Raw genomic sequence first — 25,303 nt, 5'->3', positions numbered from 1 at the left:
AGGAATAATTTATGCTATACTAGCAATTGGAATTTAAGGATTTATTGTATGAGCACATCACATATTTACTGTAGGAATAGATATTGATACACGAGTATATTTCACATCAGCAACCATAATTATTGCAGTACCAACAGGAATTAAAATCTTTAGATGAACAGCAACAATACAAGGAATAACAAAAAATAAAATCACCCCAAATAATCTGATCAATAGGATTTGTATTCTTATTTACAATTGGAATACTAACAGGAGTTATTTTAGCAAACTCATCAATTGATGTTATTCTACATGACACATACTATGTAGTAGCACACTTCCATTATGTACTATCCATAGGAGCAGTATCTGTCATTATAGCAAGAATTATTCACTGATTTCCACTAATAACAGGTATAAGAAAAAATAAAAAATGATTAAAAATTCAATTCTCCACTATATTTCTAGGAGTAAACTTAACCTTTTTCCCACAACACTTTTTAGGCCTAGCAGGTATGCCATGACGATATTCAGACTATCCAGACAATTACATAACATGAAATATAATATCATCAATAGGATCCCTTATCTCAATAATCAGAATTATAATATTCATATTCATCATCACTAATATTTAAACTAATCACAATTTTCAAAAATAATAAGTTATCATCAATTGAATAATTCTCAATTACACCACCACCTGAACACTCATTCAATGAACTGCCATCAGTATCAAAACCAATCTAAGAGTGGCAGAAAATTGCCATGAACTTAAAATTCATTAATAAATTAAAAAATAATTTCCTTAGAAATCCCATCATGAATAAAATTTAATATAATAAATAGAGCAAGACCAATTATAGAACAACTGATAACTTTCCACGACCACACTATAACAATTCTACTATCCATTACAACAACAGTAACAATCATAATAATAACAATAACAAAAAATAAAATATCAAATAACCTATTAACAGAAAATCAAGCAATAGAAACAATCTGAACAACAATGCCAGCAATTATTTTAGTATTTATTGCCATCCCATCAATTAAAATTTTATATCTAATAGAAGAAATAATTAAACCATCAATCAGTATTAAAACAATTGGCCATCAATGATATTGATCATATGAATACTCAGATTCAAATCTAGAATTCGAATCATACATAAAACCCCAAAAAGATTTAACCTCATTTTGACTAATTGAAGTTGACAATCGAATAACAATTCCATTCCTAACATAAACTTGAGTAATTGAATCATCATCAGATGTAAGCCACTCTTGAACTATTCCATCAATAGGAGTAAAAATAGATGCAATCCCAGGACGTCTAAATCAAATTAGATTAATAACAAAAACCCCCAGAGTTTTCTTTGGCCAATGCTCAGAAATTTGTGGAATAAATCACAGCTTTATACCAATCACAATAGAAAGAATCGATTTAAGATCATTTATTAAATGAATAAAAACATTAAAAAGAAATTAAACATTAAGTGACTGAAAGAAAGTTATGGTCTCTTAAACTAAAATATAGTAAACATCGAATACTCTTAATGAAAGACGCTAGTTTAAAAAAAACATTTAATTGTCAAATAAAAAATACATAAAATGTGCATCTTGATTCCACAAATTCTGGTAGAATTATTCCCAATAATTCTACCAGAATGATACCGAACAAAAAAATCTTGAATAAATATATTTATAAAATTAATAGAAAAAAAATTAATAAATGAATTTAAATCAATAACTCACCAGAAAGAAATCCTAATCATAGTAATATCAATTTTCATATTCATTTTAACTAAAAATCTAATAGGACTAATTCCATATGTATTTACATCAAAACACTTAGCAGTATTGATATCAATTGCCTTGCCAAGATGATTTATAATTACAACATATAGATGAAAAAACTTTACAAATGAAATATTTAAACACATACTACCAAAAGAACACCATCACCTATTTCACCAATAATATCATAATCGAAACCACAGGAAATATTATTCGACCAATCTCATTAGCTGTACGACTAACCGCAAATATAATTGCAGGACATCTACTGATAACACTATTAGGAAATACTTCATCAACTAATATATTAATAATTACACTACCGATCCAAATAATACTAACAGCATTTGAAAGAGCAATTTTGATAATTCAAGCATATGTATTCGCAACCCTTGTAACACTTTACTCTAGAGAAGTACCGTATGAAAAGAAATCACCCACTCCATATAGTCTCCAAAAGACCATGACCAATTATATTATCAATCAACGTAATAACAACACTAACAGGAACTGTAAAATGAACCCAAACAAAAGAATTCAACCTAATAATAATAGGAATCTTCACATCAGCATTATCAATAATAATATGATGACGAGACGTTACTCGAGAATCAACTTTTCAAGGAAACCACACAACCAAAGTAAAATCATTAATAAAAATAGGAATAATCATGTTCATTATTTCAGAAATAATATTCTTTTTATCATTCTTCTGAATATTTTTCTACTCAAGCCTAGCTCTCTCAATTGAAATCGGAATAAACTGACCACCAAAATCAATTAAACCATTTAACCCAATAGAAATCCCACTTTTAAGCACAATTATCTTAATCTCATCGGGAATTACAGTAACATGAGCACACCACAGAATCACATCAAATAAATTATCGATATCAAACAAATCACTTATCTTAACAATCATACTAGGATTATATTTCACAATTTTACAAAAATGACAATACCAACAATCAACCTTCACAATAGCAGATTCAGTTTGACAATAGCAGTTTCATCAATACGATGCATAAAAATACATTTCTCTGCTAACCACCACCTTGGCCTGGAAGCCGCAATCTGATACTGACATTTTGTAGACGTAATCTGACTATTCCTTTATCTATCAATTAACTGATGAGGAAAATAAAATTTAAATCTTTTTAGTACAAAAAGTATAATTAGCCTCCAACTAATAGATTAATAAAATTAAAAAGATAATTAAAGTCACTATAACAATAATAACATTAAACTCAATTATCATTACAATTATAATTATTACAATAACAATCTCAAAAAAAAAATAAAATAAGACGACATAAAAACTCAACATTCGAGTGTAGATTTTCTAAAATATCCTCAACACAAAAATCCTTCTCTACACACTTCTTCTTAATTGCAACAATCTTCCTAATCTTCGACATCGAAATCTCAATAATTATACCAATATTTTCAACAAAAATAATAAACATAGACGAATGACTTATATCATCAACAATCACAATTACAATTCTAATTTTAGGATTAATACACAAATGAAAGATAGGAATACTTGAATGAAGAAAATAAGGAGGATAGTTAAACATAACATTTACTTTGCAAATAAAATATATTGAAAAGTCAATTTCTCTTAGAGTAAAGAAGTAAAATTACAGTTAATTTCGACTTAATGTTAAGGATAATCCTCATACTCAAATTAATTGAAGCTAAAATAGAAGCTATTCACTGTTAATGAAAAAAATGATAATATCCAGTTAAAAGAATAATAAGTAAAGGAGCTGCTAACTACCTTTCAAGTGAAACCACTTTATTCTTATTTATATAGTTTAAAAAAAACAATAAACTTTCAATGTATAAATAAATAAATTTTGTAAATGTTTATATATATATATATATATATATATATATAAACCTTAAAACAAGATAACCCTGAAACTGCAGTAAAAGACATTGCTCAGAAAACAACAGTGCAGCAGGCGTTAATGAAAAAATAACTTTAATGTAGTAAAGGAACACAAAATTGATGGTAAAGACTCGAAAGCGTATGAAAACGATTAAAAAGGTGAACTAAAACCGCTATCAGAAAAAAAGTTCATTCGTTTTGTTTCGATAACGAGCTTCCTAACTTGAACAAAATACTAATGCTGTGTGTGAATAATGATTCTGAATTGCCGAATTTTTGTAGAAGTACATTATATCGCGTTTTGAAATCAATGAATTTTCGTTTCAGTCCAGAAAAGATAATTCTTTATTGATTGAACGAGAAAATATTATTTCATAGCGAAGGGAATATTTAAGAGAGATTAAGCGTTTTCGTGAAGAGGGTAAGACAATTTATTATCTAGATTAAACTTGGGTTAATATGCAGGTCAGGTAAAGGGAAAGGTATGGATGGATAAAGAAATAAAGAGCGCAAAAGACACTTTAATGAAAGGTTTGTCAACTGGGGTGAAAACCCCGTCTGAAAATGGTAAACGATTAATAGTAACGCACGTAGGAAGCGAAAATGGGTTTCTCAACGGTGGTTTATGGGTATTTGAATTCAGATCTTCCCAAGAATATCAAGATGAAATGACTGGTAATAATTTTATGCAGTGGTTTAAAAAATTATCGAAATTTTTGCTGAAGAATCCGTCATAGTAATGGTTTATTCAGGCAATGGTACGGCGCAACCATTGCCTGAAAACATTCCAAACGCTACGACTCGAAAATCGTAAATTGCCGAATGTTTAAAATCGAAGAAAATCGCGTCCATCTAAGACATGTTAAAAGTAGAACTTTTTAAGTAACTGTGTCGTGTTGCGTCTTCCTCCATACCACTACTATTTTAACCTGATAGAACTGACATGGGCACTAGTCGAAAGGCTACATTGGGAGTAGTAGCACAACATTTAAGTTACGTGATGTAAAAACATATTGGTAGAAGGTGTTTCATCTACTCTGTTGAGTAAATGAAAATGCTTGGAAAATTTTTATTCAACATATAATTAAAGAAGAAAGAAAGTATGGGAAGCTGACAGTTTGTGTGAAAATATTATCGAAGATATTGTGATAAATTTGGAAAACAATGACAATAATTCAACAGACAGCAACTTATCGGGTGTGGAAAAAAAAATTGAGGAACCAAATATTTTTTTCTGTTTTACTTGATGAAATTTTAATATAGCAGTAACTACTTTCTTAAAATGTTTATTTTTAAGACGATATATTTATTAAATGATTTATTTATCATTTTATTACAATTTTCTAATTTTTATATTACAAGTTATTTTTATTTCATTTTTACGTTAAAAGTAATAGAAGTGGTTTATTCTCGGATGGACTGCGCTAAATTAAATTAGAATCGTCATACTGTTGTTTTGGTTTGCTGTACGCTCTCGTGAAACAAATTATAAATTACCATCATAAATGATCCAAGTGTTCTAATCATATAAAAAATGGTTTTAAAATATTCATTTTTTTCTTTTATGTTTATTCCAACATACTTACAATTACTAATAAGAATGTTGATTGTACTTAAAATTAATGATAATTATTGTAAAAATAGACTGATATCGAGATTTTTAAAAACCAAATGCCTGCAATAATTTATATTAAAGAAATTATTATAACTAAATTATTATTATTAAAAAAATTATTATTATTATTAATAGAAATTTTTATTATTTTTAAAAGAGTAGTTAAAATATATCGCATGATAAACGAGGTCTATGATCCCTTTGTAGATACAGGGAGTCGCAAGGGCACAAACAATATGAGAGAAAAAGAGGAAGAGAGTGAGTGAGAGAATACGTGAGGGAGCTACAACAGACGAGAGGAGAAAGAATTAGATATTTATGTAATAAAACTGTAACTTTATTATTATTTTTTTTATTTTTGTAAAAAAATAAAGCTAATTTAAGTAACAACTAAATAAAAATCTTAAAAAATATCAACTTACTCTTTAGTGGCTTCGTAGCTAACGTGTAAGTTATCACTACTTTTCAAAAATTTAGCCTTGCCGTCCATGCTTATGAAGATGAATTTCTAGTGTTGGCCCTCACATAAATCTGAAAACTAAGAACATAATACAATCTCATACTCTAGTTAAATATACTCATGATTAGTGTAATAAAATTTATCTACAATTGCGATAACCTTTTTAAGTAATATGAAAAAAATGACGTTACACTTATTCAAACAAATGTTTATTTACTGTGTAACAATGACTGAAGAAGGCTGTTACGTTATCTACATATCCGTATAATTTTTTAATTTTTTTTTAAATTACTCATAAAAGTAGACTGATACCCTGTATAATACACAACTTCAACCTAGAGTGTTTTGCTTTCTGGCAAACGTATGTTACTGAAATATTGATACAACTTACATTCTTATTCTAATCGTGTTAAATCTTTTCCGATGAGTCTGAAGTTTAATAAATAGTTCAATAAAAGTAAAATATTTGAAGATAGATTTTGTTCCCTAATCACTCACTATTCTGCTAATCTACATTATTCATCACATTATGGAAACTGCCCTTAAAAAAGATTAAGTAAAAGTAAAAAAGAATAGCATATTATAACCGTTATTCAATCTATTATAGTCCAGTAAAAATTTCAAAAAAATGTGTTGAAAACAATTTTTCTCAATTATACGATTCCCTCTGCCCCTACCAATGCTGTGTATTATATATAATGTACCTATATTGGGTCTGAAAGGTTTAAGACGAGATATCTCGATTTTTCATGGTTTTATCTTGCGCAGAAACTTACATTACCTGCCCTACAGAAGACCTTCACCCAACGTGACGCATACATATAGAATATAAGGATTCCCACTGTCCCTACCTACCCGCCGGACATCCTAACACCATAGGGGAAGACACCCGCCTTGTGACGCTTCCGGTCGCCACCCCCCCCGTTCCTAGCCCTGATGGGCTTTAACGGGAGTCGTCTTTCGCCCTCTAACTTTTTACATCTCATAGTAATAAGCCAGGCCTCGTTGGGATGCTATGTCTCGGTAGATATTTGCATCAGTGATTTTCAAACTCAGCTTTTGCCTTCGCTGCCTACCCACTGGACATCCCAACCCCGTAGGGGAAGGTACCCACCTTGTGACGCTTCAGATCGCCACACCACCCTCCCCGTTCCTAGCCCTGATGGCCTACCAGCCGGATATTTTATTCCCCCCCCCCCCCCGAGGGAGAACATCCGCCTCGCAGCGTGTCTGGTCGCTACATCACCCCCCCCCCGTTCATAGCCATGAGCGACTTAATCGGAGGACGTCTTCTTGCCCTCAAACTGATTACATTCAGTCATCAGTCCGGTCTCGTGAGATGCCACCGATGCAGATGCCTTGATAGACATCCATATCGGTAAATTCCGCCCTAGTTAAGTTTGCCTTTAAAGAAAATATCAGACACCTAACTTCACCACGTAGTCCTCAGGAACTAAGCTAACAGCCTGCACGTGGAAGATCAAAGACCCCGCGTCTAACTCTACAATTCTATCACCACCTGAATCGTACCACTTTGGAAACGATTGCAATAAACTCTATGCCATGACAGCACATCAAAATTCAGCCAAATTCATTTTCCACGACGGCATATCGTAATTAAATTAGTGGTTGGAATGCTACCAGCGAGAATAAATGTCCCATAGGACCTCAGGTCTGGTCCGTTTGGGAGTTGAGTATAACCTCTAGTCTCCCACTCTACTCGCCGGATATCCCAACCCCGTGGGGAAGACACCCGCCTTGTGACGCTTCCGGTCGCTATCCCTACCCCCCCCCCCCGTTCATAGCCCTGATGGGCTTTAACGGGAGTCATTTTTGCCCTCTAACTTTTTACATCTCATAGTAATAAGCCAGGCCTCGTTGGGATGCCACCGATGCAAATGCCTCGGTAGACATTACATCGGTGATTTTTAAACTCAGCTTTTGCCTTCGCTATAGGCCTCGTCCGGACATCTTGAGTATTCTACATCCTTGCCCTCTGAACTAGCTAACCGATTTCGCGGAAGCACGAACCCCGCGCCTAGTTCTACTTTCACTGAGCCACTTTCTACTCGCCGGACAGCGAAAAACATTTTTTTTATCAATTTTCAGACCGATTTTTGTATTTAAAAAAGTTTTTTCAACATTATCCACCGCGGAAAGCAGTTACGTCGATTGCAATAAGATTTATTTCAATCGGGTTAGTAGGAGAACGTTATGCGCAAACTAACATAAAAAGAATATACGAATCGAATACATAACCTCCTTTTTTGAAGTCGGTTAAAAACATGATAAATATATATTTTTATAACTGATTATGAAAATATGTGTAACAATTAAAAGAAGCCATTACTAAAAGGAAGACAAAGTAATATTTAAAAGAAAAAAAATTATAAATTTAAAATAACTGCAACATAGTTCTTCGGAAAGAAGTTACTGTAAGAAATAGTTTACTACTTAGAAGCTATTGTGGGCTTCTGGTTATATAAAAAGGAGCCAGTGATTCATTTTCATGAGAAAGTCATCAAATCTGATCTTAAAGTAGTATACTGCTTCAATGAGAATGCGTGACCCTCCCACAGAAGGGATCTCATAGATATTCGGGGAGGGTAACGTTAATTTCACCCTCTGAATTGTTCTAAAAATTAATATTTTAAAATAATACCTAACAGTTAAAGATGCATTAAGTAATTTTTGTTATTGAGCTTTTTTTTAAATTAATGATTAATATTTTAATTCTAATTCACACATGACATTCAAAAAGAACGTCCTATAGTTTACCTGATAAGAAATTTTTTGTTATTCTCCTTGTCAATTTGAACATTTTTGGATCAACAGTTTTCCAGTCATTCACCATTTAAAAGAATTATTTCAGTTAGGGATGGATGTTTTTAAAAATGAAAAACTGAAATGTTCGTCTTGATACGAGTAATAAAAAATTTGTTCAATAAGTGAACCGGTTTAAAATGGCATTTGTAAAAAATTCCTTTAAAATTACTGTCATACGAGTATTTCACACCAGACGGACGACATACATTAATTTGAGAGGAAATGATTACGTTCCACAGTGCACAATTATGCCTTTAAGTTAAAAATCCACGCTTAATGCGGTGATCAATACTTTTTCTCCACAGCAATTATCACAATTTTTTTACTAATATATCTTCATTCAGATCGTATGAAAGATTAGACCCTCGTGCCCATTTTCTTTCCACCTTAACCTTCTCACACCACTGTGTTCCAGTCCACCATAATTATTTTAGAGCAATTCTGTTCATATTCTAATAAATCTTCAATGTATGCCTGAACTATTACTAAATCTTTAGGCATAATTCCAATCCTTAAAGCCATTACTCTATCATCCTGTCATCCAGATAAATTACTTCCTGCTACACTATTTTTTCACTGAAAAAATACTCCATTTTTTCTCTTTCAATTCCTGAGTAATATAAATTTTCCTCGGTTTCAATGATACAAAACGAGATATTCACTAGATTTGGACTTGCAATTACTAGTCAAATAAATATCCACAAACCATTTTCAGTAGTGTTTTTTTTTAATTTCCATTTTTTAAGGAGTGTGACAGTGTACGACGCAGTGGCTCAACCAACACAACCACTACCGTTACTGTATGTGCAACGGGTTACACCTGCCTCCGTTTACTTGACTAAAAAACATAAAATAAAAAAAATTGACTGCAACAGGAAACGCAAGTAACCATTAAATTATGTAGTTTAACATTGTAAATCACTTCATAGTTAACTTGGAGTAATACATGTAAGTCAAATTTTTGTGAAATAAAATCTGTTTTAAAAGTGAAATTTAATGAAATGAAAAATTATTATTGTATGTTACAAAGTTTTTTTATCATTATTCTGAAAGAAAATTCAACAATGGCAAGGGAGACGTTTTTGGATTAGTTAGATAGATAATAAAATTTTATTGTATTCAAAATTTAATACAGATGAATTTACTGACTGAGAGTAAACTTCAAAATTAATTGAATCTGTATATTTATTATTAAAAAACATATATTTATTTGCTCTATGCATTTCTTTTTTTTTAATTTTTTTATTTAAAATGCTCAAATTTCAGATTACACAAGTAGTTAGAGGAAATGTTTTTTTTTTTTTTTTTTTTTTTTTTGAAAACTAACGTTATTTTATAAACTACGTGTTTAGGCAACATACTCCCTCGCTGACTTTTTACTTCCTTGTACGAAATAAAGGAAATATAGTGATCGCGAAAAATCTCTTTTCAGATTTCAACGGAAATATCCATTTTGACCATCCCTGAATCCATTTTGATTAGGTTCGGCGTGACGTCTGTACGTACGTTCGTATATATCTCTCATAACTCAAAAACGATTAGCCGTAGGATGTTGAAATTTTGGATTTAGGATTGTGTAACATCTAGTTGTGCACCTCCCCTTTTGATTGCAATGACTGGACCAAAAGTATCCAAAAAAAGTCCAAAATCGAAAAATGTTTCGATTTTGGACTTTTTCTTACCTGCAGTAAGTAAGCCCTCATTCAGAGCTTTTTCAACCATATATCATAAGCGGTACTTATTTTCATTGGTTCGAGGGTTATAGCCAAATACAATTTTAATTAATGAAAAATTTACTCTTACAAGGGGAAGGCACTTCGGTTCGAATCAGACTTCAGCTCCTTTCTTTTTTTAACCTTTTTCCTAATTTAAATATGTTTGTCTATTAATAATTATTAATCTCTGATTGTAAAAACACTTTTACGATAAATAATAATTCAGTAAAAAAAAAAAAAAAAATTAAAAAATATGAGAAATTAGTGAAATAAAATTTTACGTACTTTTATTTAAAAAAAAAATGTATATCTAATTTAATAGGCGTACAAGCAAGTCATATAGTCTCCACATCAGATGTTTTTAAGAAAGTACTATCTAGTCAACAGCGTCGTCAATATGTAAATGTTACTTTTCCCCAGTTATATAAATGGGGAAATGACGTTAAGATCAACCTGAATGTCAATGCTATTTTAAAGTTAATAACATGGTTAAATAAGCGAGATAAAAACATCCGCGTGCGTTGAAACGGTCGTGCCCTTCGTTACGTAAAGTATAGCGAGCGGCGAATAGCTGTGCACATTGAGTGCGAGAGAGACAGAATTATAGAATGGGTGGAATAGTTAGTCATTCCTTTACGAAAACATATCGTATATCTCCGTATACATACACAGAATACAGCATATGGTCAGAGTTGTTCAGGATAGTTAATAGCGCGGTAAGCCAGCCGTCAGCCTATGTGCACAGCAGTGTACGCTGGCCGCTGTACCCTACAACTGCGAATACAGGTTTGCAACTGGTGAGACTGACTTTGCGACTGGCAAGTGTAGTTTACACCCTTATGCGTAACTGCTGCATTACCACGCAGCTGCATTACACGACTCGATAAAAGCGAATTTTTTATCTAGTCGATACATCATTTAGTTGCGCAATAGAACGAAATGGTCGATACGCTCACTATGACACTCGCATTGAGCACCGGCTGGCGGTTTTCGAACGGAGATAGTCGGTGTAGATGATGGCTGTCCGAATCGATTTTTAGATTATTTTTATTATTTCGATTTAAATATTTATATTATACTTTTTTAAATCTTTTATAGTTTTTTTTTGTTATTTATTTTGATTATTGTCTTTATCTACATTTGAGGCTACGTTTTGTTAATTTAGCGTTAATTTAAAAGCGTCCTAATTTTATAATCATGATTAATTTGTGACACGTTGCATCCGAGTAAATTTATAAAATCTTCCTTATTTCCGAAGTTAAATTATAAAAATGGCATTTATCTGGTCGTCTTCACAATTGAGTGTACCCACATTCCTTTTTACATCCTTCTTCAACGATAATGCCATAATGATAGAAATATTTTTGCTTCTCTATTGTTGCACATTTTTTTTATTTTTTCCCGAACTTTAACACAACTCTTTTACATTCATGATCAGTCTGGAAGTGGAACCCAACGAGTTAAACGTAATTATAAATGATAATTGTGTTGTATCACTTCTATTAAAGAACGATTCGATAAAAGCTTCGGTAAAAACTACTATGTGTACCATACTCTGTGTACGAGTGTACCATACTCTGTGTAAAGAGTTCGTTACAATGTGTACCTAACATTAGCTTAAGATAAATCTAGATGAAACATCTATTCTACGCTTACTGTGATATCTCATTATGTTACTGTGATATCTCAAATGCTCAAATATACAGCATTTCAAACGCAATATACGACCTTACACTTATTACCTAACAGACCATTAGAGATATTATTTTATGAGAAAAAAAAACACGGTAAACCAATAAAATATCTGATTTTACATAACAAAATCAGACATTTATGTTCAATATATATATAGAAATCAAAAATTTATAATAACTTTACATTAAATTTAAAAAATAATTTTTTTTGAAAAACAAGATTAAATATGGATGTACATTTTAAATTTCATTCCCAAACACTATAAACTTACCACCTGTAGAAAATAAATTTGATAGAAGTACAGAATGGTAGAGCATAAAAATCTTAGTTTAATTTTAAACTCAAAATTCAAGAAAATATAGAATAGTTATGTACCACTACTAACAAAAAAAAGAAGAATTTATACAAAACCAAAAAAAAAGTTGCGTTTAATAATAAAAAAATGAGAAACCATAATTTATATTTGAAATATCCTTCAGTCTATTTAAAAACTTTGGAAAGTTGATGCATCGACCGGAGAGCATAAGCTTTAAATTTGCACTTGTCTTCGTATTCGATCACAACTATCATGTTCATTAATAATTCCTTTCGATTATCAAAAAATAACAAACAATATACTCATACAGCAAATTATTCAACTGAACCTCTCTGAAATTACAAAATTTTGTTTCTCGGATAAGGTGATAAACTTAATGAGTTAAAACGATATTATTCTTAAAAGATCGCATTTACTATATTCAACTACATTTGAATGAAGTGATACGAGAAAGATACCTACCCCTTCCGATATTTATCCAATTATACTCTCTAGATATGAAATTTATCGCTGTCCTTACTGGATAATCAATCAACAAGACCATCATAAATAAATAACGAATGTAATACGTATATAATACGTATAGACGCCCCTTTATCAAAAATATAACAACATTAACGCAATAAAGTTAGAACTTTTATTATTCTTTAACGCCATAGTTAGGTGCAATTATCCATAAAGGTTTTCCTGTTTTAATAAAATAGACTTCTTCAGACTTCTTTAATAAAAAGACTTCTTCAGAACTCTTTCTTTATTATTAAAATCAGGAATCTACTTGTTCAATCAAGTTGTATTTCATTTGTATTCGCGTGATCGACAATTTGTGTTATATGACAGTAAATAAAAATAGAGATACTTTTGCACATTTTACCGAAATTTTGGTAAAATAAGATCATTATTCTTGCCGCTTTCTTCGTCTGAGCACTGAATTAGGTATACTGTCTTTTTAAATTGGATAATTATTCTTTTATTTATTCTCATTTCCGTTACTTATCTGAATATTTTAATTTAAATATTACGGTAAATACATTTTGTAGTTTATTTATTCGGTTACTTGTTTGTAATTAGTTCGGCTATGGCTACAAACTTGTCTCGGCTTTGTCATTACATAGAAGATTCGGAATAAATTTTTCAGACTTTAGCTGGAAGTGAACCTGAAACTGAGTGTAAGAAACAAAAAACCGTAACAATCTCGTTTATTTTATCAACTTCATTTTAAAAATAATTTTACTTATTATCCATTATCAAATCGTAATTTTTAATCGACTTTAAATAAAGCAGTTGGTTCTCAATTTAAACCTTATTTTTTTAAAATTTCAACCCCCTTACTTTTCACTAAATGGACCGATTTTGATAATCCTTTTTTAAAAATAGGATGTTTATATTGTACCACTTCCTTGATGAAATGAAAAGGACTTAATAACATTTCGTGGATGATTTTATAAACATAATACTAACAGATTTCATCTAGCTATGTGAAAATATTTTTAAATAATGTGAAATTCAATATTTGATAGATTTTTCTAACATTATATTTCTATGTTAATATATTTCCATCATAAAACTTAACTTATTGGTGATTAACGTCTGCGGAATTCAAAATAGACTTTGAAAAATCGAACTAGACTTAAGCGATAGAAAAAAAAATTATTAAAAATGAGTTTTGTGTAATGAGTATGGGTACTGTAAGTAATAAATTAAACTAAGTAATAAACTAAGTAATAAAGCTTCAAACTCCCATAACAAAAATAATCCTTGTTTTGGATTTAAAGGAGTTTTGCTCGCACAAGGTATCTCCTCAACAAATAGCCGGATATAATAAATTTTTTATTGTCGTAATTTTTTAAATAAACGTTAAAGTTATCTAGGTTCGCAAATCATTTTGAAAAAATAAATTATAAAAATATGAATTCTGTTGATAGACACTATTCTGAAAGAATGACTGTTACACTATCAATAAGAATTGGGTTTTTGTTATGTATCTAATTAAATAAGCACACGCGTTTTCGAATTATAAAACGATATTTATTAACGAGAACATGATGAATTATTTGAACATATAATGTTATTGTAAGAACAGTCCACATCATCACTCCAATCCTCGATTCGATAGTCGGCTTGGATCGATATCTCGAACGTTGGGATACAAAAGTCTTAACGCTTATTGAAAAAATCTGATGTGGACACCATATAACTTACTTGTACGCCTATTAAATTTCATATACACATTATTAGAAGTACATAAAATGTTATTTCACTAATAACTTCCAATTTATTTCATTTTTTAAAAATTCTTATTACTGAATTATTATTTGTCGTAAAAAGGTTTTTACAATCACAGATTAATAATTATTAATAAATCAATATACAGTATTTAAATTAAAAATTAGTAGATGAAGTCTGATTAAAACCAAAGTGCCTCCCTTATAAGATCATTAATTAAATTTTCATTTGGCTATAACTCTAGAACCAAAGAAAATAAGTACCACTTATGATATATCGTTGAAAAGTCCTCAATGAGGGCATATTACTGCAGTTAAGAAAAGTCCATAATCAAAATTGTTTTGGATTTTGGGCTTTTTTGGACACTTTTGGTTCAGTCGATTGCAATCAAAAGGAGAGGTGCGCAACTAGATGTTACAGCAGTCCTAAATCCAAAATTTCAACATTCCACTCCTAATTGTTTTTGAGTTATACGAGATACATACTTATGTACAGACGTCGCGCTGAAACTAATCAAAATGGATTCAGTGTTGGTCAAAATGTATATTTCCGTTGAAATCTGAAAACAGAAATTTTTCGCGAAATTTTTCCTTTGCTTCTTACAAGGAAGTAAAAATGTTGAATTTATATACATATTAAATTATACACTTAAATTTTTAGATTTTACATTTTTGAATCTATATACATTTTAATTTGTTAAAATATAAAAGTTATGATTTAAAAAACCCAGTCAAGATTTTATTGTAAGACTGCGTCGTAGTCTTACAATCTTGTTGGCAGTCTGCGTTCCCTTTCTGATCGTCTCAAAATAGGTTGTTGTTGTTGTTGTTGCACTTCCGGTTGCTCTTGAGGTACCTGCATGGTACCTGCATGGCCTCGGGAGGCGCCGGATGGAGCCTCTCTGGGGGATCTCGTCTTGGTTCATCATACGTACGTAGTGACGGAGTAAATGTGATTTTAAATTGATAGAGACGAATTGTAATTGATCAATGTGTTTTTTTGGGGAATATTTGTCGCCATTAAATTTAACCGTTTAGTGAAGTTTTCCAAGCTTCTGGTATACAGTTCCAAGTCTCCAAACTGGTTTGTCAGTGAAGGGGTACCACCTCGCTTGTGCTCTATCTCCTACGCTTAGTTGACGTGCTCTGGGAGTGATGTTGGAAGGTGATGGTGTACGTGGTGGTGGTGGATTCAGAAGGTCTAATTAATATGTAATCTTCGTTTTAGGTATAGTTCTGATAGAGATGTACCAGATGAGAGAGGTGTAGATCTATAACGCATTAAGATCTCTTGAACGTTTCTTTGAATGGGTAGTTTAGATGAAGTCATTGCCTGTAACGTTTGCTAGAAAATCTGTACATTGCGTTCGGCGAGCACGTTGTGGCGGGGTGATCCGGTGCTATAAACCTTTGATGTTGCCGTGGTTGGAACAAAATTTTGTAAAGGTTTCACTTTTGAAGATCGTTGCATTGTCGGAGATCAGTATTCTTGGTAAGTCGTGAGTTGAGAATATATCTTGAAGGTATTGAATGGTTGAATCTGTTGTTGGTGCATTCTTGGAGTAGCGGACTTCCAACAATCGGGACTTAGCATCGACCAAGATAAAGAAGTGATGATCTTGAAACGGTCCACTGTAATCCATAAGAACCCTTTCAAAAATCTTCTGAGTGTTCATCCCAGTGAAGAATAGATGTTTTTTAAGGGGGTTTCTTTATTCCTCCGCATTCTTGAAAAGTTCTGAGAAGATTCTCTATGCCATTATCTTGCCAGTAAACGTATTGTCTGGTTAATTGTTTCTTCTTTACACTTTCCACTTGAGTGTGATGGAGTTCAGTGAGAAAAAGATAGGAAAAAGACTTTAATTAAAAAAATCCTATCATAACTGATGCATTGAAGTTGGTACGTCTACTTTTACCCGTTAAAAGATTATGCCATTTTGAAGGTCATACTCAGAACCATAATTTTTGCCATTCTTAAGATCTGATTTCAGTTACGTGTTCATCGTATGAAGTTTCTTCAGCGAGAGTTTTGTAATTTAATGTTTCTTTGGAAATATTATAGATTCTTCATTAGAAATTAGGGACACTTCTTCTTCCACATATTGTTCAATTTGAGAAATATTCCTTGAATATTTCTCAAATATTCTCAGATAGGAGGAGAAAATCAGTATGGACATTTTCTTCTGCCCGTTTATGTCGGATTTAATAGTCGAAGTTTGTGAGCCTATTTGCGCAGCGTAGAAGTCTTGCGGGTGTCATAGCTGGACGTTTTGAATTTTTGTGTATAATGTAAGTCAGTGGACGGTTATCGGTATACAGTATGAACGTTTTGCCATATATTTGATAATAGAATTTTTTAGAGCGAACACGATTGCTAGTGCCTCCCTGTCAATCTGGCTATAATTCATCTCAGTTTTGGTAAGTGAACGAGAAGCGAAAGCAGTAGGCCTTTCTACTCCGTTTATTGTATGTGAAAAAGTATTCCCGATATCCCTGTCAGAGAAGCGTTGCAGTTCACTGTCAGTGGAAGGTCTGGATTGAATGAGGTTAGTACACGATAGCTTGCTATTTCGTTTTTCAGTTGTATAAATGCCGCTTCATATTTTGAGGATCAGTGAAATTTATGATTTTTCTGAAGAAGTAATCTCAATGGATAAGTAGGTGTCGAAGTAGGTATTCGATATAAACTTTGCATAATAGGTAACCATTCCTAAGAATCTCTTGCCATCTTCATGACTTGATGATCTAGGTGCGTTTATAATAGCTGTATGACCTTAGTCAGGTCTTTGGAAATTTTTCCTTGTTCAATTACATAACCTAGGCATTGGACTTTAATTTTTTTAAATTCACACTTTTCTTTGTTGAGGTGTAAATCGAGCTCTTGTAATCTATCAAGACAATCCGTCAAGTTTTTGTAGCATTCTTCTCGTGTTTTTGCATGAAAAATCGATATAAAAATATTGTCAAAGTTTTGATTCCAAATGAGAGGCGATTGAAGGCATAACTTCCTTTATAGGTAATAATCAATCGTTTGAATTTTTGCACTCTCCTCATCGACTGGTACGTGAAGATATGCTTTAAATGGATCTATGGAGCAATAATATAAAGAATCGTTGAGTGCTGTAAGAAGGTCGTCGATTTTGGTATAGGGTAGTGCACATCTTGTAGTTGGGGGTGCATCCCTATTTTGTAATCAACACACATATGTACGGTACCATCGTGCTTGGGGATCACGACTTGTGGAGATAGCCAGTCATTTTTTTGAATTTTTGAGATAATGCCTTGGTTTTTGAGTTTTTCGAGTTCTTGTTCTACCTTTATTTTAAGAGCATGAGGAACTTATCTAGCTTTAAAAGCTACGGGTTTTGTGTTTTTCCTTAATTTGAGAAATTGTAATGTCTTAGCATCTGCAAACTCGTTTTTCGAACAGATTGGTGAAATTATTGAAGATTTCATGTTCTATGTTGTTCGGTAATAAGAAATCAAGTCTCTATACTCTCGATGCGGGAGCAGTGATGTACATCGTGATTAATGCTCTTGGAGTTGCAAGATTGTTGCGGACATTTTTTTTCAAATAAACATGCTTACACTTGATTCGTTCAGGATGGAAGAGCATCGTTCAGGATGGAGATGATAATACGAGGGTAAGTCAATTATTTTCCGCAATTTAGTTATATTTTTGTTTATGTTGGTAGTACTGTCGTGTTGCGTAGATGACGCATGCGTGGTTTAATTGTTGTTATGTCTGTGCAGATTTGATGCTACTAGGTTAGTTCCATTATCGATGCCCTGCGATTAATCATGGCTGCTCCATGGCTTCTGTTTGTACCAAAGAAGAACAACGTTCAGTGATCCGTTTTTGTGGTTGGAACGTGTATCAGGGGCCGAAATTCATCAAAGACTTTCGGTACAGTACAAGAACGGTGTGTTGCCGCAACAGAGTATCTACGAATTGATTGAAAAATTAAAAAATGGTCGCACAAGTGTTACGCATGACGAAGGAGCCGGACGACCGTTTACTGCTACAAATGAGGAAAACATTGAGCGTGCACGTGACATGGTTTTCTTAGACAGACGAGTAACTATTGATGAAGTAGCACATCGTCTGCAAATTAGCCACGGTTTTGCCTACGAAATCATCCACAACAGACTTGGGTTTCATAAAGTCTGTGCTGGGTGGGTCCCAAAACAACTCACATAGTTACATAAACAAAAGCGCTTGGACATCTGCCAAAAACATTTGGATCGCTATGGTAACGAACGGGACATCTTCTTAGACAGAATCATCACCGGTGACGAAACACGGATCCATCATTATTAGCCGGAGAGTAAACGGCAGAGTATGGAATGGAAACATCCAAATTCGCCCTGCAAAAAAAGTTCAAGACCCTACCATCAGCAGGAAAACCGATGCCTACGGTTTTTAAGGACTTACAAGGCTCAGTACTGGAACATTATGAGGAAAGGGGCACGACAATATACAGTGCGCGTTACAGTGAGATGCTTACTGCCAAGCTGAAACCTGCAATTCGAAGCAAACGCCGAGGACTGCTGTCGAAAGGTGTTGTGTTGTTGGACGACAATGCCTGTCCACATACTGCTGCCCACACTGCTGAAACGCTGTAGAAACTCAACTTTGAAGTACTGGCTCATCCTCCGTAAAGTCCTGATCTTGCCCCTTCTGACTACCACTTTTTTGGTCCACTCAAAGAGGGGTCGTCGATTTATCTCAGACGAAACAGTGAAAGAAGCGGTGCATTCCTGATTCGCAGCTCAACCGAAAACCTTCTTTTATGAGGGCATCAGGAAGCTTGTGCAACAAGTTGAAATGCAAAGGGGCTATGTTGAAAAATGATGTGCATGTAAGTTTCCTATTTGTATTGCGATCAAATTTATAACTACATTGCGGATAATAATTGACTTACCCTCGTATAAATGGTACTGCAGTCTTTCTAGTTAAGAAATAGTTGTGTTAGGGGAAAGGGTATTTCTCATATGTGCTATCGCTTTTGAGTAAAGATCATCTACCCAAGCTTTTGAAACAACTGAACAAGAAACGTGTCCGTACAGTAAATGATTCTCCGCCGGCACTATCATTACTTTAAACAGGGAAATAAACAAGATTGGTGGCACTTAAAAATTTCGAAATAAAATATTTTCTGCTATATAAATAGATTCTAATAAAAAAATATAATAGTTTAAAAAAATATAATAATTTTCTTGGAAGGTGATTTTTTTAATAACATTAAAAACTTGTATCCATGTACAGTGTTATCATCCTTGTGATTGTCACGGTAGAGACAAGTGTTAAATGTTAAAATAACTTTCATGGGTCGATTTTTTAAAATTATTACTAATTACTTCTATCCGGAGTCCGACCTGCTTTGAATATGAATATAGCCCCAAGAAAAAATCAGGGGGAATTCATCTACGTACTTCTTCCGCAATCTTTGTGCGAATAATTCTGATCTACATTTTCAACATCACGTGCCACATCTGTTTGGTCGGCAGCATAGTCCCCGTGATGTTATCGGTTTGGGGGGGGGCATACCAAATTCTTTCTGGCATGCTTTCCCGTGGATCGGTTCCGTTCGCATAGGTATGCTTTAAAGTAACCGTGACCGGTGAGGAACTGAATCAGCTCGTACCCCAATTCTCCGAATTCTCCGTGCTTCCTGTTCAGCCATATCTGTAGGTGTGGGGTCAGTCCAACTCAATCGCATTAACCTGAACAAAATCAGATCATGATTATCGCTTTGAGCTTAATAAAGCTTTATCGCTTTTCATCATATTTTTTCACTTTATTATCCAAAATTTTTTCTGATTATCTCCTAAAGCAAATATAATATTATCTCATGCAGCAAATCATTGTTTTTTAGTGCCCAAAATATGAATTATATAGACCGATAGTAAATAAAAAATTTTTCCTTGTCGTTCGCTAGTCCATGCATTTAAATTTAGAAAAGTGCTCTTGTATCTTTCTACAAAATTGTTTTATTCTTAAGAAAATAACATCCATCTCTTTCAAACTAAATTGAATTATTCCATGTGAGCAATACTTCAGAGTTTGTGAAAAGAGGTAGGTTGTCTCATTTTACTTTCCTCGCATCATAGCTCCAGAGCTATGCTGCAAGAAGGAAAGTATGGTAATCTGTCAAAAAATGGAACACTGATTTTTGGCATTTCTCGATGTTTATGATCTAGGGACCCAAAAACAGAAAAAAGTAGGGGATAATATTCGTACGTACATATGTTCGCGTGTTTGAAGCTAAATAACTTTTGACTGGACAAACAGATTTTGATGAAGTTTTGTTCAGAGACTCGTGTATATGGTACAATTTGTGTAAAATGTTGGGTTCATAACAAAAAAGTACTATAAGGGAAATATTGGGGGTGGTGAAGTCAATCAAAGTTTAAAAATATCGATTTTTGAATTTTTAAAATTTTTTTGGTTTATTTAAACTTTTAATAAGAGTATTACAGTAGAATTTCATCATAATTCATCCCCCATCCCAAAAAAAGATATCTTAGGTACCTTTCTATTGATTGTACATTTTTCAGTGGATTTTTAAAAAATTTCTTCTGTTTAACATATTAAACGTAGAAAAATCAGAACTTTTTCTTGCAAGATGATTTTGTTGGTGGGAGCAGAGAAAAATAAAAAGTACCGATTTTTTGAAATTTTTACTTTTTATTTAATTTAAACATATAATGATAATTTTACAGTAAAACTTCATCATAAATTACCTCCACCCAAAAAAAAATCTTAGGTAACTTTTTTCATGTAACGTTTTATTTCACTGTACAAAAATAAATTACCAATGCGAGGAACTATTTTAACTTAGTTGTCAGATTTTTTAATAAATAATTATTAACGGTCATTTAAAAGATTTTAAATGTAATTTATTAAATATAATTTTCAAAGTTTCATTTCATACAACTAATGTTCTTTCGTTTACAAAAATATTTAATAATTTGTTCTATTAACGTTTTAACGTGTAATAGAACACGTTACGTAATAGAACACAAATATAACATATATATATATATATATATATATATATATATAACGTTATAACGTGTATATATTTTCAATTAGATCTGTTTTCTTATATTTACTTCCTATTACTTAATTGATTTATTATTAAAGTCTTTCAATTAATATGCACATTTATTATATGTATATTTTTTTAATTTAATTTTTTACTTTTATTTTTCTTTGTTTTTGTTACGTAGGTGTGATCAAGGTTTTACCACAATTTTCCTTGATCTTTTCAAGAAAATGTTGGGATATCTCCTTTTTTATCCGTGAAGTAACACAACATTCCTACGTGAACTACGTAATATATAATTAATTGCATACTGGTTTGAATAAAATAATTTATATTTCATGTAGTTTCTGTTTATATGTCGGATTCAAGATTGTGTGACAGTAGAGTGATGATTATTTTGCTCAGCAGCGTTTTGCTATAAGATTCCATTCCATATTTCCTGTTGCCTTAATAAGAATCACATTTGTGTCATAGACGTGGATATTATTAATAATCTTTTAGAAAGTCAACAATATTAACGCAGATATTGTGTTTATTATAAAATAACAACTATTTCGTCTACAAAACAAATTCTCAATGATTACATCCCAACGCATGTGTAAAAGAAGGCCAATGATAAATGCATTTAACAGTGGAAGTTAATGCGGTATAAATACAGCTGTTTGTATCGTGGCAGTACTATTATCACACTACCCTTTAACAAACTAATGTGAATTGTATGTACCATACTAAGATGGTAGCATAACGATAATATTTTTTTCTATTTACACGTGATATTGTGACATAGCAATTGCTATTTTGGTGTAAAGTAGACTTGATAACATACAAAAATTAAAATACTAATGAACAAAAAAATAAATTATGTTATAATAACTTAAAAATTACGATGAACTGTAGTAACTTGTATTAATTATCCATGAAACTAATATATTTTACTGTTTCTTGTCACAAAACATCATTTTGACGTTTCGAAATTTTTCAGAATAATAAATTTGTAATAATTTAGACGATGAAGGTAACTGACAAATGTAAATAGAAAATCGCTTACTTTTACTTTTAACGGAATTTTACAGCTGCCGCTGATTCTCCGCTCCAAGTTTCCATTTGTTCTTGTCCATGCAGTTATCACTCTGTAGATTTCAAACTAAAACCACTCTTGAAATTCGTCATTTCAATAACGCCGTGATCGTCCGCTGCGTCGTCTTCCAGCAGGAGCTTAACAAAGAACTTTATCTGGTAGACTTTCATCAATCATTCTTTTCACGTGATCGAACTACTGATCGTACTGAAACGTGATCGAATTAGCTGTTTCTTTTGCTCTCATCCTCAATATTTTATCTATTTGTTAACTACCATTTCCTATCGCATGTATTTGTTTGTAATCCTATCTAACCGAATCTTATGACAGCTTCTAAGAAAGTTCATTCCAGTGGCTAGCAACTTCGAACGTGAATTGTCACGTCTCTGCTGTGTTTAACTCTACCACGCTGAACCATATTTTTGTAAATTCGAGCTTTTTTTGGTTTTTCTACGAATGTTTCTACCTCATAATATGCCGTTTATTTCTTTGTTTCCTATCTTCATTTATTCTAAAGCTGAACTCATCATTGCTCAACCTGTCTTTACTAAATCATGCACGAAGATATTTTGCTCTAGCGACCTTCTCAGTAACCTCACTATCTCTCATCTCCTCAATTATTCGGTTTTTTCATTGACATTTGAGACCTTCTAAGGAATATTCTTCTTTCAACTTTCTCACCGTTTAGGTTCGTTCGTTACTACTCGTGCTTGATCATCAGTATTTGTAGAGCAACTTAAAGAGCTGATCATCACCTGTTACCTCTCCAATACTATAACACCGTCTTCGGGTTTCATAAAGATAAATTCTGAACGATTCAGGCGAGAAGCCTATTTCTTTGCCTTTTCTCAAACTCTTGTCATCTCAAAATCTCTGCATGTCTTATTATCAACTCTTCCTTTGATATTTTGTTTTTACACAATTCTTTCCATTTTTACTTCTTTGTACAAAATAAAGGAAGTATTGCGATCGCGAAAAAATTTCGGTTCTCAGATTTCAACGGAAATATCCGTTTTGACCATCCCTGAATCCATTTTAACTAGTTTCAGCGTGACGTCTGTACGTGTACATACGTGTATGTACGTACATCGCATAACATAAAAACTATTAGTAGTAGGATGTTGACATTTTGGATTTAGGACAGTTGTAACATTTAGTTGTGCACCTTCCCTTTTCATTGCAATCGACTGAACCAAAAGTTCCCAAAAAAACCCAAAATCGAAAAATGTTTGAATTTTATACTTTTTCTTAACTGTAGTAATAAACCCTTATTGAGAGCTTTTCAACGATTTAACATAAGTGGTACTTATTTTCATCGGTTCAAATGTTACAGCCAAATGAAATTTTAATTAATGAAATATTTGCATTTTACAAGGGGAAGGCACATCGTTTCGATTCAGACTTCATCTCCTTTTTTTAACTTTTTTTTAATTGACTTTTTTTAACTTTTTTAAAAATTTAAATACTGTATATTGATTTATTAAAAAATAGGTAAAAGGTTTTTACAATCTGTGATTGTAAAAACCTTTTTACGACAAATAATAATTCAGTAATAAGAATTTAAAAAAAAAATGAAATAAATCGGAAGTTATTAGTGAAATAACATTTTATGTACTTTTAATTATGTGTATATGTAATTTAATAGGCGTACAAGGAAGTTATATGGTGTCCACATCAGATTTTTTCAATAAGCGTTAAGACTTTTGTATCCCAACGTTCGAGATATCGATCCAAGCCGACTATCGAATCGAGGATTGGAGTGATGATGTGGACTGTTCTTACAGTAACATTATATGTTCAAATAATTCATCATGTTCTCGTTAATAAATATCGTTTTATAATTCGAAAACGCGTGTGCTTATTTAATTAGATAGATAACAAAAACCCAATTCTTATTGATATTGTAACAGTCATTCTTTCAGAATAGTGTCTATCAACAGAATTCATATTTTTATAATTTATTTTTTCAAAATGATTTGCGAACCTAGATAACTTTAACCTTTATTATTTAATTTTTTTTCTTATTTTAACGTTCTGAAAATAAAAAACTAATTATATCCGGCTAGTTGTTGAGGAGATACCTTGTGCGAGCAAAACTCCTTCAAACCCAAAACAAGGATTATTTTTGTTATGGGAGTTTGAAGCTTTCCTGAGCTCAATGTACTGTGACTGTTGCTTCTGCTCCGTCTGTTGTGCCGTAACTTTTACTTAATTATTTTTTAAACCATAAACTTATTGCAGCATATCTTAATGCATATTACAGGCATTGTGCTGCATAGAAAAACTGAAGTGCTAAATATTTTCTAGAGGTAAATAGTTTTATGCGTTTTATGGTCTATAAGTACTTTTTTAACTTAAAAATTGTTACCTTTTAGAAATGAATTTACCTCAGCATCATTTAATTATTTTAATGAAAAGCAAAAGTAAAATTTCGAAGTTCGGATCAGAACGTTCAGCTATGAGCTTAGCTGTAGCAGTTCTTTTATGTAAACATATGTAAACAGAAGGACGGATTTATGACAGTAATGAATAATTTCTTTTATTGTCAGACATGACGAGAAATGAGAAAAATGTTAAGATTTTAATTTAATTTCTCAGAAAATAGAATAGAAAAAAATTATAAAATACAATTGGTTCTAATGTTA

At 32.1% G+C, this 25,303-nt stretch overlaps 1 protein-coding gene across 7 annotated transcripts in view; it reads right to left on the bottom strand.

The window, feature by feature from the left end:
• Nucleotides 1-25,303, bottom strand: part of LOC142333038 (facilitated trehalose transporter Tret1-like) — a 141,159-nt gene that overhangs the window by 50,299 nt on the left and 65,557 nt on the right. For 5 of the 7 annotated variants that reach the window (XM_075379871.1, XM_075379829.1, XM_075379880.1 and 2 more), the window contains exon 2: nt 5,717-5,832. In XM_075379871.1, the coding sequence (XP_075235986.1) occupies nt 5,717-5,784 (68 nt within the window). In that variant the 5' untranslated portion in view covers nt 5,785-5,832. The remainder of the gene's footprint in view (nt 1-5,716; nt 5,833-25,303) is intronic. The other 2 variants (XM_075379846.1, XM_075379855.1) reach the window with 1 other exon arrangement.

Source organism: Lycorma delicatula, chromosome 1 (assembly GCF_047948215.1).
Source record: "Lycorma delicatula isolate Av1 chromosome 1, ASM4794821v1, whole genome shotgun sequence".
Classification (NCBI taxonomy): domain Eukaryota; kingdom Metazoa; phylum Arthropoda; class Insecta; order Hemiptera; family Fulgoridae; genus Lycorma; species Lycorma delicatula.
Note: the sequence above shows the minus strand (reverse complement) of the source record. Positions and strands in the feature narration are given on the sequence as shown.